Source organism: Miniopterus schreibersii (assembly GCF_964146895.1).
Source record: "Miniopterus schreibersii genome assembly, chromosome: 4".
In the NCBI taxonomy this organism is placed as follows: Eukaryota; Metazoa; Chordata; class Mammalia; order Chiroptera; family Miniopteridae; genus Miniopterus; species Miniopterus schreibersii.
In genome coordinates, this window is record NC_138105.1 from 78,473,447 (window position 1) to 78,492,301 (window position 18,855).

At 42.6% G+C, this 18,855-nt stretch overlaps 1 protein-coding gene across 1 annotated transcript in view; it reads left to right on the top strand.

Moving 5' to 3' along the window:
- The window catches only part of DOCK5 (dedicator of cytokinesis 5), a 161,795-nt gene that overhangs the window by 53,120 nt on the left and 89,820 nt on the right, over positions 1-18,855 (top strand). The window contains exons 3-5 of the mRNA XM_081135067.1: positions 5,239-5,279; positions 10,256-10,311; positions 12,036-12,132. Of these exons, the coding sequence (XP_080991193.1) occupies positions 5,239-5,279; positions 10,256-10,311; positions 12,036-12,132 (194 nt within the window). The remainder of the gene's footprint in view (positions 1-5,238; positions 5,280-10,255; positions 10,312-12,035; positions 12,133-18,855) is intronic.

Here is an 18,855-nt window from a genome sequence, read left to right on the forward strand (position 1 = left end):
AACAAATGAATGCACCCTGTGTAACCCATACTCCAATCAAGATAAAAGAACGTTTCCCTTGCCCCAGAGAGTTCCTTGTTGTTTTCTTCCACCCAATTAGAACCCTCCCCCCCCCCCAAAACCACTGCTATTCTCATTTAGATCACCATGGATTTGTTTGCCTTGGTTCTCTGTGGCCCTACCTCTATTTCCTATCCAGTCCTTCGGACAGACGTGTTTCTCTCCTCCCACTGTGTCAGACAAATGAGATGGTGTCTCAGTTTCTTTTTTTCCTTGGACTCATGCCCCATGAATCCTCTGTCCCACTTCATTTTGGACTGGTTGCTCTCTAGGCCAGGTGCGTGGACAGCTTCTTTTCTGAGGGATTCATCGTCTGTGTGTCAGGGTCAGAAAAATAAGAACTAAAAGGTGTTTCAGCAGAGCCAGGAATAATAGGCATGTGTGTACAAACAGAATAACACTTCTACGAATTTTGACCTAAGCATATTGAAAGTCCTGAGTACACAGGGACACCTTCACTCCATTCCAGCATCACAGGGTTCATTCTGGGTTTTTCCCTTTCTGTGCTTGTCACTCCCTTCTGTTACAGTAGGGAAACTGGCCCTCAATATTCCTAATGTATTTCCTTATTCAGTCCATCCCCAATTATGTAACCAGTCTCGATCTTCATTACCACACCTTCTCCCATGTGGACATCCTCCACAGCTGTTCCCGCTCTGATAGCCATGTCAGGCCACTGTCCCGTCCCTCCCCCCCAAGTCCTGTGTGTGGAAACCGTCCTCTTCCCTTTTGGGCTCCGATGCCCCATATGGGCCCCCCACCCCGTATGGATACATGCCCACTTGCTCTGCCTGGGCTTCAACGTGCCATGCTAGCCTGGCCCCCGTGTGGGCGCTCTCCCCATCGTCTATGCAGACAGCTCAGCTGCCCTGTCCCACCTAATGGCTCAGGGCTCAAGTTGCTCAGGACCAGAAGCAGAGGGGCCAAGATACATCTCTTGATTCTGTCACCCAATCCCCAACATTTTCCTTTTTTCAAGCTTCCTATACTACTCATTTACCTAACACTAAGCTCAAGATCTATATGCCCTTGAATATTTGCCTACCTTCCTCTCTTCACGGCTATTCCCAGCTAAATCAAGAGCAACTACATTTGATTCAAAATCTGTCTCATGTCTTTTTATTTCTCTTCATTTTCACTGCACCGATTAATCTCCTTACTGATGTTCCTCTTTCTGTGTCTCACTTCCCATGATTTATTCTTATAGAGCATCTGGCATGATCTTTTAAAAGTGTAAGGCATGATGTCCTTTTGAACCCTCCACAGTAGCTAAGATCTGGAAACAGCTCCAAGTGCCCATCAGTAGCTGAGTGGATAAAAAAGCTATGGGACATTTACACCATGGAATACTATGTGGCTGCGAAAAAGGGAGCTCTTACGCTTTGAAACAGTATGGATGGGCCCGGAGAGTATTATGCTGAGTGAAATCAGCTACTCGGGGAGAGACAATATCACATGATCTCACTTATTTGTGAAATCTAAAGGACAAAATAAACTAATGAACAAAATAGGTCCAGAGGTATGGGTGCATGGAACATAACAAATCTTAGTGCAAAGGGGGTGTTGTCGGGGAGGGGACAGGAAGAGATTAACCAGAGATCATATATGCATAACCCATGGACACAGACAATAGCATTGAGAAGACCTGGGGTGAGGGGGCAAAAAGGGAGAAAATGGGAGACATCTGTAATACTGTCAACAATAAAATATATACATTTTTAAAAAGCGTAAGGCATGATGTCCTTTTGAACCCTCCACTGGCTTCCCATGGTACTTAGAATAAAATCCATATCCCACCTGTATATATGGTAATCAATCCTGGCTGCATGTTAGCATCACCAGGAAAACATTTAGAAACGCTAAGCCTGGGTCCCACTTAAGTCCAATTAAATCAGAATATGTGGGGATATGGCCCAGGCATCATTGTTTTTCCAAGTCCCCTGGTAAATCTGATGGGGATCAGGCTTGAGAATCATGCCTCCCTCTCACCAACTCCATACTTTGTTTTTCCCTTTCATGACTGGTTCCTTTTAGCTTCCCAGAGTGACCTGTCCCTGACCCCCTCATCTAAACTAATGTCCCGTGTCACCATTCTCTGCCATGTTACTCTTGTTGAGCACTTCTTGGCACTGTCGTTATCTGAGATCATCTAATTTATGTATTCTTTTTTTAACATCAGAGTGTAATCTTCATGATAACTCTTGTTCTCCACGACACCTTGGTGCCTAAATTAGTGCTTAATAAGTATTCGTTGAATGACTGTATACAGAGGATAGAAGAGCCAAGTGAGGGACCTGTCATGTGGGAGCTGGGAAGAGAGAGAGACATTTGGGCCGGAGGTGAAATCGAGCAGATGATGGAGTCTTGACGGATGGAGATGATCTGAGAGACCAGATAAACTAAGCAACTTTGACAATGGAATTAGGAACTCTCTGATAGCTCAGATCAGAGGGGACAGATTTTTTTCTGGATTGGGACAATCCCAGGAAAACAGAAATGACTTTTCTCACATGGAAGAACAACCCATAGGATAGAATCACTTTTGACGCTCACCATGGTTGCTATAAACTTCCTCTGTGAGACTGTCATTTCACCTAAATGTTGGTAAGAGTAGCCCTCTGGACTCAGCCATCCCCAAAACCATCCCCTTTATTTCAATAATGTACTAAAGGGAGGATCTGAGATTCCTACCAGTTCACATCACTCATTTTGTTATAGCTGCTTGTTGCTATACATTTGCTACCTCTTTGCATCATGATATCCATTCAGAGACCTAATCACATAACCATATTTAACTGTGATCATCTCACTTTAAATATTGGGATTAATTAAAAAATTGTGTTCTTGCTTATATCACAACCCAGATTGAGGAAATGAGCAAGCAGTCTCTTGGCAAAACTTCAGTACTGCTGTGTGCACATCATTAGAAGACAGGGCTCTTTGGAAAAGACAGTAATGCTGGGGGGAGGGGGCAGCAGGAAGACTGCAGGAATAGAGGAAGACCAAATATGAGATGGGTTGACTCCATGAAAAAGCCATAGGCGTGAGTCCACAGGAGCTGAGCAGGGCTGCTGAGAACAGAACCGTGTAGGCATTGCTCGTGCACAGGATCACCACGAGTCGAAGCTGACTCCGCAGCATGTAGTAACTCTTGGCTATTACCATATCCCTTGCAGTTGTTAGCAATTGAATTTATGGAGTCTTGATAGTATATGATTAAAACTCTAGGTATGTACTATGTTCTGCTCCTGCCTGATGCCAAGCAAAATGTCCACTTTTACAAATTCAGCGTGGTAATTTTGTGTGTTTAGATAGAGGTTTTACATATACCATGATTCTAGAGGAGACTTAAGAGGCTAAAAAAGGTTTTCAAAAATGACAGGTTGAGGAAGCATACTTCTGTGATGAATGGCTGTGCAAAAATACTGTTTACAGAAGTGCAGGTAAATTCCTCTCTGAGACTGAAGCAAAGTCTACACTGTAACAGCTTGGTTTTATAGGACACTGAGAGATGAAACTGGTTGGAAGAGACTCAAGTATTGTCTCTCAGCTTGCCTCCCCCCCACCCCAGGGTGAAGTTGGAGCCATTCACTCAGGCAACAGCCGTTTTCATGTGTCAGCAGGCCAAGTGTGTGCCAATGCTAAAGACATGAGACCCGGGAGAGGTATTTAGTGTGAGTTACCTCTGGAACTCGCCCACACTTTGGCATTCTAAATTGGGAGCAGTGTTTCCTGTTCCAGTATCTTTCTCTTAACCCTGGGCCTGATGCAAACACATAATGATTCCACAGGACAATGCCCCATTTCTCCATTTAAAACACAATAGTGAGCCTGGCTGGCATGGCTCAGTGGTTGAGCATTGACCTATGAACCAGGAGGTCACAGTTTGGGCTGCGGGCTATCGATCCCCAGTGGGGGGGGGGGTGCAGGAGGCAGCTGATCAATGACTCTCATCATTGATGTTTCTATCTCTCTCTCCCTCTCCCTTTCTCTCTCTAATCATTAAAAACATTTTTTAAAAACCCCCAAAAACAACAGTGAAATTTGTGAATACTGACAGTTTAAAATTTTCGAAAATTTATTAAATCTATGTGCAAAGAAGGTAAATTCAACTTTCCACTTGTAGCATGTCCAAAGTAGATTGTGTGTTTATTTTCTGGGTGATTTTACGTAGAACAAATTACGAGAAAGATCTATTAGCAATTGCCTAACATTTTAATTGCAGCTTGTATCTATCCCTTGTGTGTTTATGGCTGCTTTACACATATGTGCCTCTTACAGCAGGATGCCTTTTGGGTGTGGGGAATGAGGAAGATTATTACAGTGAATTACCTATAGTAGGTGCTTAGTAAATATTTAATATAAAATATGTGTTCACGGGCAGATTAAATTGTATACACTCTCTACAAGATAGAGGGCGGGGAAACATCCATAGGTATGTGTATATTTCTTGGAATTTTGAAAAGCAAGTTAAAGCCTTTTCTTAAAGCCTCATCAAGCAAACACATACAATCTTTTTACAATGCTTATAGCATTGCCAAGAATTATTTGAAATGTTACTTCATTATTTATTTCATTTGTTAGGTGCAAATATTTGTATACATAAGATTTGCTACTCCAGATTAAAGTTGTTCCAGAGTAGTGGTTCTTATGCTTGGAACTTAAAAGAGAGACAGAAGAGGGAGAGAGGGGAAAGAGAGGCAAAAGGGGAGAGAGAAATGATGTAAATTATTTTAAATATCTGTTTTAATAGTATAAGGTGACTTGTAGAATGTATATATATATATATATATATATATATATATATATATATATATGGGTGGAAGTCCAGATTCATTTATGAGAAAACACTTACTTAGTGACTGTAGGGCACTAATGAAAGTGTTAAGAGGTTGGGTTGCCTTTTTTTTTTAATCTATCCTTTCTCCAAAGGATCAGAGATGAAGCATGATTCTAAATGAATTTTAAATCCTTCGGTTATTAAGAGAATAGAGCTCTAAAATTGATCTAGATTTTTATTGTATAATAAACCGAAATGTGCATATTCTAACATATTGCCTCCTAATTGTCTCTTGGATTCCACTCTAGTATTCTAACAGAATATGAGGATGTATATTGCTAATGCCTTTATATTATACCAGATAACGTAAAAGATTGTGTGTTCTTATACCTTGACAGGCTGGTACAGAGGATATACCCTCCAAAACAAAGCTAAAAAGGTATGACTTATTCCATTTCTGAGTAAGTCTGTCTGCTAGTTTTGTGTTGTGCTATCTGATCCCCTCCCTGCGCTTTGCTATCTCTAGACTGTTTGCTTTCTCTTTGATGGCTCTTCTTTAGATGTGAAAGCAAATCCTCTGACCTCAATGCTCCTGTAAAATAATGCAAATACTATCAACCATTTTTTCCTACCAGCCAACTCAGGATAAAGGCTCAGAGGTGAATTCACAGACCAGCTGGGCCTTTGCAGGCTTCTTGCTCCCTTGTCCCTCGAGCTAAGCAGTGTGGCAATGCAGCGACATTATTATGGTTGGCTCTGTCTCTCCGGGTGGGACTCATGCTCCTTTAACCCTTAGTTGCAATGCTGAACTCCCAGAACTAAAGCGTCTCCCCATTTCTACTTGATTCTCTCCTTCATTATAAAATGCACCACCAGAGCAGTAGTTTTCAAATTGTGAACCCCATAACCCCAAATAACACATCACAAAATCAATATAGTGGGTTTCAACCACTATTTTCCCAAAAAAAAGAAACTGAAAAATAGAATAGAAAGTAGAATGCCAATGATAAGTATTATTTCATGAAACTTTTGTTTTGACCCATATTTTTACATTATATATTTTAAATTGTATTTTATGTGTAGTAAGTACTGGGTTACTATAAAAGTGTATCTCCTCATGGGCAAAGAGTGGGAAAGTACTGACCCTAGTGGGTTTCTTCTCCCAGTGCCAATACTACCAATACTACTAATCATCAAGCTAAAGAAATCTGCTGATTATGTTAATGTCCTCAGTGTGTTGAGGTCAGGTCAGCTCTTTTCCTGACACTGCACTCAGGACAGCTCAGCATGTCAGCATTTTCTTCCCAAAGAGCCAAGTGGATAGGGCTGCACTATTTTACAGTCAGGTCACATGTGAAATCAAGAATTAGGAAAGGGGTGAGGGCAACATTTTAGAATTTATCAAGAGGTAAATTAAATTTAAAAACCCCACAAACCCATAGCTCTTATCTTGAGATTGACATAATCCTTGCCCACAACTCTCAGAAGAGCTCAGGGCCCAGGAAAACACCTTTCTTCAAGCTACAGGCCGTCAAAAACCAGGACTGACCTGGCCAAGCTCTCCCCCTTGTTGACTCCTCAGTCACACTCAGCATTTGCGCCTATGTACATGCACACGCTTTGTTAACTTTGACAATTTAATAATCTTACTAAAATAAAGGAGTGCTCACTTGTAATATGAATATCAACTCCCACAATTCTGCTCCTTTGACTCCTCCCCACATCCTGATGCTGAATTTTTTCTACCCACAGATTGTTGCTTGTACCACATGCCTTCATTTCCAGCTTAATTATTTTCATGTAATGTCTAGCTGACTTGAATTTCCCCAGGCCTTGAAATAGGGACCTAAGGTGGCATGACCTAAAGCGAAGACCTTTCTTTCAGGATGCAGGTTACACAAGAGTACCTGGTGTTGACAGCCACTTCCGCTTCTTGGTTTGGGTTTAACCCTACCAGTGTTTATTTTGCTCATAATTATGGAAGTGTTAGTTATTTCAAAGCATAAGTAGAGTTAATCATTTTGAGGTTCTAAATTTATTAAAGAGCAAGAACACTTATGCCACTTTATTCCCTATCCTTTAAAAAAGTTAATTTTAAAAAGTGAACTAAACAAAAAAATCTACTCTCAGATAAAATCATAGGAACTTAAAGAACAAACAAAATTCTTGATTTTTAACTGGTGACTGCGAATCATGTTGAAACTAGGTCCCAGACCTCAGCCTCCCTGTTCACAGAGTCTGTAGTGTGCAAGGATCCCATATAAGGACCCTTTAGGAGCATAACCGACTTTGGTTTTTAAGGCATCCTCTGACTCCCTAGTAGATCAGAACACATCTAGCTGGTGCCTTTGCTCCCTGCTTTGAAAAGTGGATAGACACGGTGCCACACTGGGATCTAAAGGACAAGTTCTGAATGTGGTTTTAATTTTTTTATTTTGTATTTTCTTAAAACCCTATTTACACTTTATATCTCACCCTGTAGAATTATTTCAGGAAGAGCTTCTCTTAGTTCTTGATCATTAAACTTTATGATTAACAAAATAATAGTACAAACAGGGGCCATGCATTTACTCCGTGGTTTTCTTTCTTATGGGGAGATCCAGGAAAAACAGAGGGAATTTAAAATCAGTTGTCATGAATTATGCTCAACTTCTGACACCTCTTCATTAAGACATCTATTTGAAATGCTCTCCTAACGTTTTCTTTGTTTGCCAATCTTTAGGGGAAGAGCTATTTGAGAGGCCTGTTATTTTAATGGAATTTTTTGGTGTCATTTATAAGAGAGACATAGCCATTTAGAGTGGTGATAAAATGAGCTAGTGGTTTTACAAATTGAAGAAGCCAGGAGCTTTGCAGAAACCCATATTGATCTCTGGCAGGGTTGTGGAAGTGTGGATAAGGGCAATATCTAGAAAATCTTTAGTTTATTGTTTTTACTCAAGTGAGTTGGTTACCTTGAGAAAGGAAAAACGAAATTAAGAGGTAGGCTGTAAATCAGAACTATTTCCCAGGGTTGCCCTGGCTTTCTGTGTGTCATAATGGCATAGGACAGCTTCTCCAAGCCCCTGGTTTCCCAGAGCAATTAACTTGTGCTGTCGTGGAAGGAGGATGCCTACAAGTAGCAGAGTGGTTACACAACAAAAGAAATATTCTCTTAATGTGAAAACCGTCATATCTGTTGACCCAATATAACGTGTCTGCTTAGATGTCACAAAATAAGTCCCCTTTTGTTTATATTACAAATGCTTCTACTTGGATTTCTCCCAGTTATTGAGAGGAGACCAGTTATCAGATTATGAATGCATGAACATTTTAACTGGTCCTTGACTCTCTTGATTTGAAAAATCTTCTGCAAGAAGAGCCCTTGGGACTAGCAGTGTTATATCTTATTTTAGCCTCTAAACATGGCTCTTTGTGACTGCTACTTCAAGTGGTTCATCCTTACCCAGTATTTTACTTTTTTTTAATGAGTTCTGGACATGTTTTTATTGGAAAATATACATAACATAAAGTTACTATTTTGATCATTCTAAAATGCCCAGTTCAGGGTTAATAAGTACATTCACATTGTTGTAACACCGTCTCCACCGCCCGTGTCCAGAACTGTTCCATCTTCCAAAACGAAAACTCTGTACCCGTTAAACACTAACTCCCCTCTCCTCCCTCCCCTCCCTCCCCTCCGCCCCTGGCAAACCCCATTCTGTTTTCTGTTTGTATGCATTTGACTTCTCTAGACATCTCATGTAGGTGGAATTGTACAGCGTCCCTTCTTCTGTGTCTGGCTTATTTTACTTAGCATCGTGTCTTCGGGTTGAGTTTTGGACACCCGAGCCTGGTTCTCCACAAAGATGGTAGTCGATACAGCATTTACGTTAGCATCTCAGAAAGAAACACCCGGAGTTCCTTAGGCCTCCTGGGGACAGATATGAAGCTTCAGAACCCTAGAAGTCAGGCCCAAAATGAATTATACACACATTGTATCCCGGTTTGTTTTTAACTGATCATTTTTCCAAAATCACTCTGAATTCTGTCCCTATAATAAAAGAAGTCATGTTACCTTGCCTATGGGTGTGTCCTTGGTCTTATTAATAGCCAAGGACTGGGATAGTGATTTCGTACTCGTATACCCTGCTCCCGCCCCTTCTCAAAGCGAGGAGGGGACAACATGCATATTTCTGTGGTTCTTGTTGCCTAATGGGAAGGATTGACCTTTTGCTTTGACTCAGCAGTGACAGGATCCACCCATGTCACCACCAATGCTGGGAGCTGCTCTTTCTCAAATTTTCTTGCCGTTTCCTATTTTATTGGCATTGGGTTAAAAAAGAGAAAGAAGAATATTGTACAGATCAGTAGAGCACATGAAGCTAGACACACAACCGACCCCGGCTGATGTTCACTCGTTTTCTGTCTCTGAATGGATTGAGGATCCTGGATACCTAGGAATCTTTAGCCCAATCCTCCCAGGCAGCGGGGTGCCCCTCTCCCACCCTTGTAGTGAGCCACCCCTGACATGGAATGTCCCCAGAGCTGCACTGACTTTTTTAGGCACAGGCCTCAGAGCAGTTGATCCAATGGTACCTGTTAAACAGGTTCTTCTCTTACCTGCCCTGGCCCGGCTTGCAAAGTACCATAAATGAAGAACCACAGTGCCGTTTCCAGATGGCAGTTCCTCTGTTTATTGATGAGCATGTCTCACAGTTAAACAACAGAAGCTTTTGGCATGGAAGAAAACTGACATCATTGGCTTACTTCCTGTTGGTTAGATCTGATCTTCATTTCTTTGGTTTCTCCTGACCAGCTTCCAGGCTTTCTTTTATGTCTTTGTGGGCTTTAGTTTTCCCCTGGGCAGTGCCTCAATGCTGATGTAGATTTGCCTCTTAAGTGTATAGAATGGAGAGCAATTTGAGACTGGGAAGTGCTAAAAATAACCAGATAACCAGCACTAATTGATTTGGGGCACATTTGGTTAAAGTGAAAGTACTGAGAGGAAATGCTTTAGAAAATCACTATGGTTTTATGGGCCACTAAGTACAAAGTCGTGCATCTCGCTAATTATGTGAAATCCTTTAAAGGGAATCATCTCATGGCAGGTGGGGTCTGGAGGGGTTTAGATCTCACTACTGAACTCCTCATCACTACTGCAGCTCCAGGCTGACCTGGGTGTGTTTGCCTGTTCATTTAGGAAGCATTTATTTCAAGCTCTCTGAACCCAAATCTTAATTTACAGCTTTTCAGTGTTTCAGCCACGATTTCATTTAGGCAGCCTCAGTGTGATTGCTATCCTGCAAGTCCAACTGCAAACTGCAGCTTCTGTCCAGGCTTCCATCTTCCCCTCCATTCACTCTTGCAGCTGTCTGGGCTTTCCTCTGGGCTGGGATTTCTATGGCCATATAACCAAAGTTCTTCTCTCTGTAGGGTATTTTCCCTGAAACGTATATCCATTTGAAAGAGGCAACTGTGGAAGACCGAGGGTAAGTGCCTCCTTTGGGGAAGACTCCTAAAAAAATGATGAAGATGTAAAATTATCACTGAGGAATACCTTACATACATTATGTCTCTCGACTCATTCACTCCACTTCTCATATGAGAGAGAAATCAATAAAAATGTTTTCCTGGCACAGTTCCTTACTCTGTCTTCTCTTTTATAATTGTTCTTCCCTGGCATCCTTCCCCAGGACAGAAAAGACAGACGATGGAAAAACAGGGGGTCCTTTACCTTCCTCTTGCACTACCTGCTCACCGATTGCATGCACACGTGTGCACACACATGAACGCCTGGCACTTTTGCTGATAAGACCTGAGACCCCCTGTTTGGGAACTCTGAGAGACAGATGAACAAGCTCTCTCCTGCACTAATCAGCTCTGAATCTTGGACAAGTCACCTAGCCTCAGGCCACCTAGGGCTTGGAAAACAAATCTGACCCTATGAGTGTCACGAGCTTGATGAGAAATTGTGAAATAATGTGTGTGAACATCTACAGTAAATTTCATTATGTTTTGGGTATTTTCTTGTTCACCTTCCCATTTGTCCTGGAAAGTACTGCCCCTATGGCAGTTAGGAGGAGTGACACTCAGCCTGAAGTAGGGGAGAGAGGCCACTTAGTCGGTGAGCCCGTGGGCAGGGGAGTTAAAAGAGGGACTAAAGAGTGCCCGGCGCCAGACTGGAGTCCCAGGGCTGATACCAAGTGGAGTGGGTCATAGACCCAAAGCTGCCAAGAACGTTTTCAGTCATAAATTCTGCCTCCTTGTTTTAGAGACTCCTTAGAAGCAGAGTCAGACTGGATTACCTGCCCTCCTGGAGTATCTTCCTCGCAGTGGGCCACTCCCAGGCCACCTCCAGTGTCACTAGCCACAGCCACGTGGGTGGAAAGGAAGGGTGGGAGGCGTATTCCCTCTGATTGGAGTTGCCACATAAAATGCAGGGTGTCCAGTTAAATGTGTGATTTGGGTAAGAACAAGTAATTTTTTATAGTATGTCTCAGATGTTTGAATCTATCTGAAATGCAGACTTAACTGAGCATGCTGTATTTTTATTTAAGTCCGACAAACCTACTGCAAACCCCCGTTCATTTGCTTGCTCTCACTCTCTCCTTCTCTCCGTTTGCTAGTCATGAAAGTATCAGAGAGGATTTACCTGACTAAATGTCATAAGTCTCCTGTGAGTAAGAGGAGTTTGGTATGCATACAGTTTCTGGGCTATAAGGCAGCAGATGAAGGGGAAACCTGGTAGCACTGCCTCGATCCCCGCCAGCAGTGCGAGGTTATAGGCCCCAGGACCCTGTGCACGCACGCTTCCCCACCCATTCTCCCTAAAGAAGCGGATGCTTGGCAGACTCAGCTAAAATATCGGATTTTGGCTTCCATCCCTGGGAATCACGGAAGCCAGCTTGGCTCAGTAATTGAGGCTCCCAGAGAGATACAAAGTGGAGAGGTTGAGGCTGGGTGATGAGTCCATCGCTTTGCAGAAAATGAGCTCATTTTGAGAACTCTGGTGTTCTCAGCGCCTCCTCTTTTCTCAGATGCTTAGATTTGATAAAGTCTCCTACACAGACCTCCCCCCAATGGGCAAGTTTTGCTCTGTTGCAAGCCCAACCAGCACATTCCCATCTTTGAGCTTTGGGGAATCTGACCTCTGTCCAGACGAGCAGTGACGACTGACTTGGAGTAATGCGGGCACCTGTCTGGTTCTCTTTAGGCAGAATGAGACCGTGATTCCCGGCGAGCTCCCGCTGGTGCAGGAGCTCACGGCCACGCTGCGAGAATGGGCTGTCATCTGGCGCAAGCTCTACGTGGTGAGTTTCCCCTGGCGCCTGGGGCCAGTGGCATCATTCCTGGGCTCTCAGCCTGTCTGTTGGGCTGCAAAGCCATCCTCTGCAGGGGGTCAGCACTTACTAGTCTGTGGGGAGTGGGTGCATCTTACCTGGACCATGCAGTGGCTGATAACCAGCAGGTTCTCATTCCCCAGGGTAGGGTCATTGGTGATATGGGCAGTGGAGGAAGTAGATATAATAATTAGTTCAGTCTTTTCTCAACTGACAGCATGCTGATTGTAAAGTAATAAAGGTAATAACAACTGTAAACACTTGCAAGTCCTGACTAAGTGCCAGAAACTATTATTAATCCTATGATACTCCTGTAAAGCAGGTGCAGTTATTACCAGTTTATCAGTGAGGAACCGAGACATCCTGTTAACTCTGTATGTATTGAACATGGGGGCAGCTGTCTTGCAAGAGGCCAAGAATGCCCAAAGTCCATCGGCAGCAAGTTTGTACCCGTGTCCACTTTAGGAAGCTCTTTTTCATGACATCGGAATATACAGACACTGTTTTCTGAAGTTCCTTCTTTCCCGGAGACCGTGAGGATAAGCATCGCTAGGTCTTGTCTCTGGAAGCATCTCCCAGCTTTCGTGGTTGGCCAGGAATTCCTGTGAACGTGCCTCCTCTTGCCGCCTGTGTGAATGAGTTCAGTGAGGGCACAGACTCCAGTCGAAGGCCTGGGAGCCCTTCTCCTTCCTTCACGTGGCTCTGTTTATCTAGATTGTTTTTCAGTCGTGTGCCGAGTCTTCATTTTAACTCCCCAAAGCCGATCTTAATAAGTTGTTGGGGGCACATCACTCTAGACCCTAAGTATGAAAAGACAGTAATCGAAAGCACATTCTGCCATAATGCTAAGTGTTCACATAAGAGATTTCGTTCCCACCCAGGGCTGTTGTTTCCAGGATGGAGCACAGTGGTAGACATCACCAGCCCCTTTGGTGGAAAAGGGCAAGGTTTTTGTCGGCCTGCCCATCCTTCAAGGCCAAGTTTAAGCTCTTTCTTCTTCGTAATATGTCTTCTAAAGACACTGATCCATAACGTTTCCTTTGGGACCATAGGAGCACTTATAGCTGAACCCATCATCTGGTCCTTGGGGCATTACTGCCCTGTAATGCGAGTGATCTTTTGATCTCTTTATGTTTAATTGAGGAGAGAGCTAACCTGTAAGTTCTTAAATCACAAGAGAAGGGACATGCTGTTTCAAACCCTTTGGCCTCTGTCCACCATCTTATATTTCTATTGAAAGCACTCTCTGGTTCTGGTTAATTGATTGGTTAGTGGGGGGTGGAAGAAGTTTGATGGATGAGGAATGACGTGTGCATGAGTTAGCTCCTTAGCGTAGAGTTTCTGGGACTCAGTGGGTGGTGAAATGTATTAGGTAATAAGTACTGGAGAGATGTTTTTATTGTAAGGTGTAATGTAGAAGGGTGGAGAGAATGAATGAGACTGCCTTTTCCTCTTGCTAAGACACAACTCCTGTGCTGAGTTTATTGTCTCTGACCTCCACATGTCCACAGGTAATTGTACCAAGTCTACTATTGAGCAGAAATGAGAAATAAGGGATCCAGGGAGGGGAGAAGTATGATTTGGATATTTGGGCTTCCAAATCCCTTAGCAGTTAAATGGCAATGAACTCAGGTTTGGGGTTTTTAATGTGGGTGTTTCACTATTTAATAACAGAATTGGGTTCTAAGTTTAAAAAAAATCTATCCCCTCTCAGAGGGTAGCACATTTTTCATCTTAATTTTGATATCTAATAAGATAATTATATTGCTCTTTGTGAATAATTTTAAAATGTCTTATAGCTGCTGTTGGTTGACTAAAATATATTTGTTGTGGAAACCTTAATCAGTTGATAGGGCTGAGCTGTCTGCCTCTGCTTTTGATTCATGATTACCATTAAGAAATAATCCACTTCAAATGGGCTTGTTATAAATTGTGGTTTCTCTGTCTTTTCCCCGCTGTCCCTTCGTAAACCACTGATGCTTCACTTCAGACAGAATTTCTAAGCTTATTTCTCAAAAATTGTGTGTCAAAAGAGCAAACCTCATATATTATGCTTCACTGGGAAAAAAGTAAAAGAACCAAAATCCGTAGTTTTTACCACCACCAAGCCCCCGCCACGCACACTTTTTCCAGTGTTTTTGTTTTCTAGTTCTGCGTGTAAGTACCTTTAGTCTATGTGACGATAAATACAGGTTTTTGTCATCTACATCAACACTCATAGTATTTCTCTTGCGTATTTCCTGCCTACCCATTCTGTTTAGTGTCTTCAATGACCCCCGTGGTGTCTTAGAATCTCACATTTCCTAGTTTCTCTTCCAAGACCAAGTGCATGAGGAATTTGTGTTGTAGACCCAGAGTCTTACGTGAGAGGAAAATACAGTCCACTCACCAGACTCAGCCTAGCCGTGTAAACACAGGCAGTTATGCTGGACAGGAGAGGTAACTGTATGGCTATGATTTACTTTTAGCAGTTATGCTGTAATCTTATGAAATAACCATAAATGCTTTGAAAGGGAAGGGAGTTCCTTATGCTGAAGAGGAGAGCGACTCACTCATCCAAAATAGAAAGTTCCATCCACCACTAACCAAGGAACCCCATATTCCTCTTTGTTATATTAGTATTATTTTCTCCATTGAATTATCTTTCCTGGTGGATGTTGGCCAAGCTGTAGGATACAGACACTGGACTAGGAAATTAGGAAGCTTAATTTCTGGTCCGGGCCCTGCCCTAACTGGCTTTGTGGTATTGGGCAAGCCACTCGAGGTCTTCAGGTGTCTGCTGGATTTTGCTCTTCTGTAAAAGTGATATAAAATCCGCCTTGTTTACTCCATAGAGTTTAAGGGTATGAAAAGAGGTGGTGGCTGTGAAATCACTTTAGAGGCAGGTCAAGGACTCTGCAGATGTGAACGTGTGACCCTCGATGCTGTCTTAGCTGGAAACAGTAGCCGCTCTGCCGTCCTCCCTTGGCTCTGCGTCCCTCTGATCTGACTTGGAGACTCTGAAGCTCCCTTGTGTGCACCCCCCTTATCCAAGGCCACCTCCTCTCCATGTGTTATCTTCTTCGGTGGAGTGACCTTGAGCACTCAGTAACTAGGCTAAGTGTTCCTCACCATAGATAGTGAGCCTCCTTGGTTTAGGTTCAAGTCCAGGAGGCATGGGTCATTGCAGAGAGGAATGCAGAGTACAGATTCACAGCGCTTTCTGAGGAGCCTGGCCTGCACTGCCCATCCTCAGTTGGATCCTGTTTACTGTGCGTGTTTTTAGTGGTTGATCAGGAAAGGAGGAAACTTTGTGAATGAGGAGGTGATTGCCTGTGAAATGGCACGACTGTGGACATTGGGTCAGACAGGCGGCCAGTTCTTAATTCTGGCTCGCTCCCTTGCTTGGCATATACTTTTATATTCACTAGAAGGAATGAACCTTGGTTTCTCGTCCGGGCCCTGCCCTAACTGGCTTTGTAATCATAGCTATACAGATACCTCTCCTGTCCAGCATAACTTTTTGCAGGATCAGTTACTGCAAACAAACCAACAGCAACCGAAAGAACACAGGTTCTGAAGGCAGGGGCTTGGGTTCAGGGTCTGTCGCTGGATGAGTCCATAGCCTGAGATGAGTCCTTTGACCTTCTGAGTTAATCTCCTCACTTCAGGTGGTAGTTACATACTGTATATGTCTTGCGAATTTGCTATAAGAATTCAATAGGATAATGTTTGTAAAACTATTGGGATAGTGCCTGGCAACTGTCTTTAAAATGTGACAGCCCCTGGTTATCCCTGTTGCAGCTCTGCTTCACAATAGCATTGGTTAGTGATGACAAGCGTTAGGAGAACTAGGTGGCACTGTGGAATTTGGCCCCGAAGTCAGTTAAGGGTGGGCCCTCCAGCTTGCGGCTGAGGAGGTGGGCTCTCTTCCAGCCCTATAGGGACGTAACTAGTCCAGGTGGATGGTTTGAAGTAGGCGATTCATTTTTCTCTGCTGCCTCTGGGGATTTTTTAGTTTTCCCTGTCTCGGAAAGGAGATCCAGTGAGCTGAACTTGGCTGCTTTTCTTTCTAGCAGCGCATCCCTTCTTCATGTGAGTTTCCCCCTCTAGAAAGGCAGACTCCTTGATTTAGACACGATTGGACTGATGCAATACCTAAGTTTACCTTTTCAGTAACAACCCAGTTATACTTTCTGAATATGCACAAACCTACATCCTACCTCATAACATCATATTTTCTCAACTAACAATCAGGTCTTGAAAACTGACAAGTTAGAGTTTACTTTGGGGGACATTGGGACAAGAATTTTTAAAAGAGGGACTCTCCTGGAAATTTGAGATGTTTTAGATGTCATAAACATACTTTCAAACATCTCACCCTGGGATTTAGTTCAGCGCTGTTCCGGACTTGCAGTTGGAGAGATGGTTTATTGAGTTTGGGTCAGCCAGGCCGTTTTGTCCATATAAGATTGGGAGACAGAATGTAATCCTATCTCCTTAAGGCAAAGAGATACGAGAAGAGCCTGGTAGTAGGTGGTTAATACATATTTTGAATTAAGTGAATGTAACTGCTAAAATGTCGTTCATACAAAGGACTGAGCTCCTTTGATATAAAATGTACCAGCAAAATAAAACCTTGTGCTAGTCTGTGGTTCTGTAAAAATCTGGAGCAGAACAAGTGCCCATAATTGAGGTGGGGGTGGGGGGACTTGCCCAACACAATGAATCGCCCTTTCTTCTCATCAGTGTATATCCTGGCAGATTAAAGCTACTCAGGTCTAATCTTTTTGAACTGGTAGTTATTACTGGCTGCTGGAACATAGGCTCTGAAGTGTAATTAAGCTGATCTCATGGTTTGAAACCAGCGTCTGATCGCTTGTTCCCAAGGACAGAAATTTCCCATAGCCGACCCCGTCCTGTTGTCAGGGCGTTTTATCTGCGAGTTGCAAGCCCTGGGTCAGCGTAGCCCTCAGGAGAGGCACGAGATGAGGCAGTGACTGGGACAGGGCAGGGGTGGCGCCTTGGGTGTTTTTCTAGTTGTGTTTGTCTCTGACTCTGGTGCCTGGCTTTCAGGATTTTTTGTACCTCTTCCAGAGGTACAAAACATGTCTTTTACTGGAATCTTTTCTTTTAAAATCAAGCCTTTGCTAGTCAGGCAAAGCCTTTTGCTGACAGAGAGGAAGGCACTAGAATGAATAGCAAAAGTGTGACAGGGGCCATGTGGGTTCCCTTCTTAGAGGAAGAGTCAGTGCAGCCGAGGACACGGGAACCAGGACAGCGTCAGACCCCAGGAGCGCAGATCTCAGAAGTGACATGAGGTTAATTGCAGAGCGCTCTGTGCAGGTGAGATTGGGTGCGGAGCCCGCTGAGTGTGCGAGGACGTCGGCGGGGAGACGGCCTGGCAGACGCAGGTCATCGGGAAGTTAAGCGGCCCGGAGGAGTGAATGAGTTTAATGTCTCAATCTTAGACTTGAACACACTGCGCCTTGGGAACAAATGGATCTTAGTGCCTGTCCCTTTGTTTTACAGATGGATGTATTCAGAGAGAATAATTTGCCCAAAGTCACTTAGCAAGTTAATGATAAAATTAGAGATAGAAATCAGGTCCCCATACGTTCAGTTAAGTACTTTGCTTTTAAATCCTAAAATTCACATGGAGGAGGAAAGGTTGGTGAACAGAGGAAATAGTGATTCTCTTGCAAAGGGAGTGGGGAGGAACAGAGAAGTTTTTCTACCGTGGTCTGTGTTGTTTGGGAAAATGAAGAATTGAATCTAGGTTTCTGACCCCCAGTGAGGCAGTGCTGTGTCTCAGTGACCCCCCTAGAAGTTCCAAAATACTCAATGGATGGCTTCCATATTCCTGCCATCACTGAAGGCAAAGCTGTTTTTTTCTGGTGAATTTATCACTACGAAGTCTTTTTTTGTACTTGAAATGTACATTTTTAATAACTCTATCTACATAAAAGTTAAAAATAAATACATTTGATATCCCTAGGCTGATGCCAATTTTAATATCATTAACTATTTACACAATATGGTTCTCTAAAGAAAGTTTGCTGTTAAATAGCCTGTAAAATCATTCTAGCATTTTGAATATACCCCTTCATTTAAGAGAAGCTTCAGTTTTTCTATTTACAGCAATTTAACAAAAATAGTCAATTATCACTAATTTCTAACCATATATGTAATGTGCATTTTCATGCTATAATTATTTAATTTTACATTAAAATAATTTTTAAAGTTTTTTTAAAATAAATAATTATGGCATTGATGTCCAGTAAACTATGTACATAGCAAACAGAATTCTTTGCAGCTCATAGGAATCAAGGTTTAAGAATACAATTTAATATATGATCATTAAGTAAAATTGACACAAACATCAAATTTTGCAAAATGAGATTTAGGTATATCATTGTCCTACAAAGCAATAAATCTTTCTTTTTTAAAAAATTTTATTTTATTTTATTTATTATTTATTATTTTATTTTATTTTCTATTTTATTTTATTTTTTCCATCACCATTCAATTCCCTTATACCCTTTTCCACCTCCACCTCTCTCCCCCAACACAAAAATTAGGCAGACATCCAGAATTGAAATGTAAACGTAAGACCTCAGAGATCTCCAGATGGAAACGAGGGTCAAACTTGAAACAAATGCAGGAATATCTTACTGCCTAGTAGAAAAAAATATATAGAAATCTCGGTTGGGT